Source organism: Rhagoletis zephyria, unplaced genomic scaffold, assembly GCF_001687245.7.
Source record: "Rhagoletis zephyria isolate East Lansing unplaced genomic scaffold, Rhagoletis_zephyria_1.1 Rzeph_scaffold_14566, whole genome shotgun sequence".
Classification (NCBI taxonomy): Eukaryota; Metazoa; Arthropoda; class Insecta; order Diptera; family Tephritidae; genus Rhagoletis; species Rhagoletis zephyria.
The window spans coordinates 3,060-8,569 of record NW_016171635.1 but is presented as its reverse complement, the minus strand read 5'-3'; the positions used below and the strand labels follow the sequence as shown (position 1 = coordinate 8,569).

Below are 5,510 nucleotides of genomic sequence, written 5' to 3'. Positions count from 1 at the left end.
GGTAGAAATCTATGCCTAAGGTGACGAAACTATAGAAAAAGGGATGCAGAACGTACTATATCTCATCTGTAGAATTTAGAACTAGCTCGGAACTATCGAGAAAGGGATGTTGTGAGGGGTTTGTTTACTTTAAATAGATATTTGTTTTTTTTCCTTCAAGTACGCTTTCATTCTCCACTTCACAGATGCTTTTTCATAGTTTGTTAATACAAACCCACAAATTTTTTAATAACATTTTAACATTTTGGGACCTTTTGGAATCTAACCAATAACAGCAAGCAGCGCACTCAGCTGCAGCCAAAGGTGGTTACTAGGGTATTCCTAGGGCTTCCCTTGAACTGAAAATTTCGAAAAACCTAAAGTTTTTATTCGGAGGTCAAGATTTGGATGCAATGAAAAAATCCGGTTTGTTCGATCGAAAAATCCGGTTTATTCAATATTCGAAAAATCAAGATTTCTAAAAAATCGCCTATAGATTTCCAAAAAAACGGTGGAAACCTGTTTGGAAAAACCGAGTCAATCGCCCTACTGAGTAGTTACATATCGACGGCTGAGTGGAAAATCGACATATCTCGGCAGCCGGTTCGAAAACGCTCTATCTCAGAAAATTTTTCAAGAAACCCCGACTTCAGAATTTGCCTAAAAAACGCCCTAGCTCAGCATTTGGCTAAAGATAGGGCGTTTATCAAACAAATGCTGAAGTAGAGCGTTCTTGGGCCAATTTCTGGCATAAGACGTTTTCGAATCGGCTGCCAAAATAGGTCGATCGTCCACTCAGCCGTCGATTGGTAAACGTGTACTCATATGCTGAGATTGAATTACATTCTTTTAAACAAATTTGAGTTCAAATTGAAAACACATTCCCGTGAAAATAATTTAAAATTTCTGCCATGCAGTATGCGTAATTTTGCCCGTTTTCGTGGCCAAAATTTATTATGGCCAAACAAGTAGCTTATTTGACAAACGGTATTTTTTTTTTAGTTGATTGGAATTTGATTTCCCACGTTTTTGTCAAAAAAACCTTAACCCTTGACGACCGATGGGTCACTTTTTAATTTATGGTTATACTGAAAAAATATTGAATATATTTTTCTTTAATATTTAGATTGAAGAAAAAATCTATCTAGTTACAAATGCAACTTATAGAGTGAATAAATAGTTCACTACTGACAGTATAAAAAATACCTACAAAGAAAGCCATTTCTCAGAATTAACGCAAAAAATCGCAACATGAAATTGACAGATTAAACTCAAAACTCTTCATTTTAGACATTTTTGATAGTCTTCACACGGCCAAATATGGCCAACATTTCAAAAGCATATTAAAATATCATCTTAAGAAACAAAAAAAAAATATATTAAAGGGTATATCGGAATTATGTATTTTTCACTAAAAAACAAAATATATATAAAATAAAACAGTTGTAGATCTTTAAAGTACTTACTTTTTTATTTTCTATATTTTTTAGATAATTATTAACTTAAATATGGTCGTTCGAAAATAGCTAAAAAACCGAACACAAAATCGATTTCAAAATTTCGCTCACAAACAACGACTTTGACTATCTGCTAAGCAGTTGTTGTTCGTTCGAAGAAAAACAGGTTTGAAGTTTTGTTTATCAAATACTAAGGCCGAAAATTTACTTTTGTAAGTACGAAAAACGAAATTTGGCCACACAAACTCATCAAATTACCTATGGTGCCATGGAAAAACCATACAGACTCTGGTTGAAAAAATCATGTTACTTTTTTCGTCTGATGATTTTCGAACTGGTTCGGAACTATGTAAAAAGGGATGCAGAGCGAACTAGAAGTAGTAGTCATGGCTGTAAATTATATAGTACCGAACCAGTTCGGCACTAGTGCGTTTTCGCACAGGGTATGTACATACATATACATGTATTTATGTAGCTACTGTAGGAGCAAACGACCGATTAGCTTCGTCGACACATTCTCCTTTGACCTAAAAACTAAACGAATCTCGAGGGGCTTTTACGCGCAATGCTTCTTCTAGCCAAACTATTTACACTACAATTTTACATTTCCTAGCTACATACATACATACATATATGCAAGTGTGTAAAACTGGTTGCAAAATTTTATTACATATGTCCATATGGAAAATGCAGGGTAGTTTAGTATATATTTTTCGCTTACGAAATTTTGCGATACAGGCGTCAGAAAATCAATAGAACTCGTAACTCCCAGCCTCAAGAGATATGCGTTTCCAAACTGATGCAAAATTTAAATAGTACACGCAATGGCACAAACAAAAATACATTTAGAAAACAAAAAAAAAAAAAAGTTTAATGAACTGAAAGTTTCATTCACTTACCATTTTCTGCATATCCCTGTCAATCCGCCGCAGCTCGCCGACTCCAACTCCACCACCAACACCAACACCGTCCATTTTGTGCGTTATGTCATTGCTTTGCACGCTACCATTTGGGACGGCATAATTTTCATCAACAGCAGGCTGCTGCTGTTCACGCTGTGTACTTGTTTTTAGAGGCGCCACATTATCAGCACCTACAGTTCCTGTAATTGCCACATCAGCTCCAGTTGTTTCTGCTCCAGAGCCAATTGCTGTGACGCCTCCGGCACTTTTATCCTTTAGTGCATCCGTTTTGAAAGTTTTCTGCTGCGCGTAATAGTTGTTTTGATGATTTAGATAACTACGACGCAACGATTGCGAACGCGTCAGATTGCCAACTGTGACAGCGGGTGTTTGCGTAGACAATGTTGAACCAGGCAGTAATACTACGGCGGCGGCGGCCTTGCGACGCGTTGCAGCAGCAACAACACCCCCAAACGAACCGGCTGTGGCGGTGTTGGCAGCGTTGTGCCGTTCGTGTATGTCACGTTGCATTGTTGGCTGTGGTTGTTGTTGTTGTTGCTGTTGTTCAAGCGCTCCCAACAGCGGGTGGTTGTAGCGGGTGTTGGCCGTATGCGGCGTGGCGTTGCTCAAGTGGCGCGTGCTGCGTTCCATTTCCATATAGTTGCCACGATAATCGTTGAAGAGATTTGATTTGGAACCGCGCATGCGCATTGACGCGGAACGTCGCAATAAATCGGGTGAGTGCATTAACTGTTTCAACTGGCGGCCGTGTGTGTACTGTGGCGATTGCTGCGGCGACGACTGTTGTTGCAAGTGTGGTATTTTACTTGCACTAGTGAGTGGTGTTGTTGTCATTGTCACTATTTTTGTTGTTGCTGTTGCTGTTGCTGTTGCAGCCGTCATTGCATTAGTTTCTTTTACAATATCGGTTATTGGGTTATTGTTGTTTATCACTTTTGTACCAGCTGCTGGCTCTTGTTTGGCCTCCATCTCCTCGACGGCATGCCGCTCTGCCATCTCGTCCAATTGTCCCCCTCCAGCGTCCGTCGTTGTTGTCACTAATGACGTTTCGACACTCGATGGCGCTGCTATTGTCAATGATGTCATTGATTGGTCACGTCACTGCAAGTAAACGAGAGAAGAAAGCGTTTGAGAGGAAATACGTTCATATATACCTATTTATGTACATTTGCATGTGTGTGAATATATCGAAAAACACGTTTTAATGCTGCATTTAAAGCCACTTCCAATGGAAAGCTAGGAAAGTCAAGCTGTTGTAACTGGCGCAAAGTCATGATTAATTAACTGCATAAGTAATTATGTGTAGCGAAAATTGCCTGCCGGCGTCAACTAATTACAACTTTCCTCTCGGCTGGTAATACAGCAACGAGCAGAGTGAATGGCGATTTCATGATTGACTACAATTTAGTTATCTTTTGCTGAAAGTAATTTTTGTAATTAAGTTCATTTTTGTTTTTATTTTTTTCGCGCTTTTAAACGATTGTACCGACTTATTAAACCCTCAACAAAGTATTTAGTTAATCATACTGTGGATCGTATTTAGAGCAGGACCTACGGGCTTCTATCACCCGATCGGTAACGACGTTGGCTATGCGTTTGACTATGATTATATGAAACGTATTGGGTTCATCGATTCTTCAGATAGTATTCTACTACCTGAGTACGCTTAGGTAAGCAGAAATGGCTAGTAGGGTAATGCTCCAACTGTCCCTGTCCCGTTAACACCATGGCAGGCCGCAAAGTACGTTCCGACCTTCATCACAGTTAATTTGGAGGTAATGGTGCCGTTGAGAGGACTCCCGCTAGGCACGAGTCCACGGGAAATTGTCAGCACCATGCTTTGAGAGAACCTGATCAGTAACATTCTTCTAGAAGACGAGGCACTCCTGCGTAAAAGGCCCATTCTGACCTACGCGGATTAAGTGCCTGAGGCGATCGTGGATGTGAAGGCATCGAAAGTGGTGCCAGCGTGACGCAGTCAGCTCATAAGAGGCAAAGGTCGCTTAGAGTGAGAGCTTCGCTCTGGAAAATGTAAAGGACGGGAGCTGCAAGCGGAAAGACAAATCGGCTTAATTGTTTTGGGTGTCGTGGGGTGGAGTTGAAATACGTGACGTCGGCCCTCTCCTTGGGTTTCCTAAAAAGGCGATCACGGACCGTTGTAGCCCACCCCAAAGTTGTGAGATTGTCGGATGGCACCATAGACTCTACAAACGATTTGTATGTGCTGACGAATGGTCGGCGAGGTTGTACAATCCGGCAGTAGCCCTGGTATGAGAAGCTTGGAAGGGAGCCAGGCACGAGACCGTGGAGAAGAACGATCTACCCTTTCGCCAACCGACACATGTCTGACTTCCTTCAGTCCTCACCCCAATACCAAAAGGGTCATTCACTTCAAGAACGAGCTCTTGCGGCTCTTTCAAACCATGCGATGCCAGAGCGAATGGCCCTAAGCTACAGATGTGAGAAGATAATGGGGAAGAACATAACATGGATTGAACATGAACGCTTTCTCTCAGATACCGATGTCAGATACCCTTTACTCTGAGTACTGATTTACATCTTGCGTAGCACTTGCTAGCTCTTTGAGTACTTTAAGAGCCAAAAGTCTGCCCATCCCTGCACTAGACCAAACCAGAATAAAGGATCGCCGTATATCCCAGAGACTGAAGTATTTTTGCAAGGCAACTTTGAAAACGGCATCTACAGTCGGATCATAAAGTATTATTTATCGATATTCTTGTCCCGTAAACCGAAACATTTCGGCGAAAGTCTCAAAATATAATAATTTTTCAAATTCCAATGTAAATACAATACCGATTTTTTTTTTTATGGATAGTGATGCACCCTAATGTATTTATATTTTTATAGTATCTCTATTATGTATCTTAATTTATAAACTTGTTGCGTTACATTGCTTAGCAGGTATTTCTCATTATTTCACATTTTATTAGCCATTTTAATGGTTAATATGTATTAAATCGCGATTAATTGGGCTTGTCAGTTGGAAAAGTGAAAATCCGACACAGTCAATAAATTGCATATATGTATGTACGTATGTATGTATGTATGAAACAGAGTCTGTCTGCAAAAAAAATTTGTTAACCGTTTGAGCGCTTTTCTCCACATAATTGAGCAAATAACAAATAATTGC

At 40.1% G+C, this 5,510-nt stretch overlaps 1 protein-coding gene across 1 annotated transcript; it reads right to left on the bottom strand.

Moving 5' to 3' along the window:
* Positions 1-2,157: 2,157 nt before the first annotated feature.
* On the bottom strand, positions 2,158-3,465 carry LOC108378630 (uncharacterized; the record flags this gene model as incomplete). Its single annotated transcript, XM_017634935.1, has 2 exons — positions 2,336-3,465; positions 2,158-2,232 (listed from the first exon to the last, which is right to left on the bottom strand). Coding segments are annotated over exons 1-2 (1,185 nt in total), but the record flags the coding sequence as incomplete, so codon positions are not given.
* Between the last annotated feature and the right edge of the window lie 2,045 nt (positions 3,466-5,510).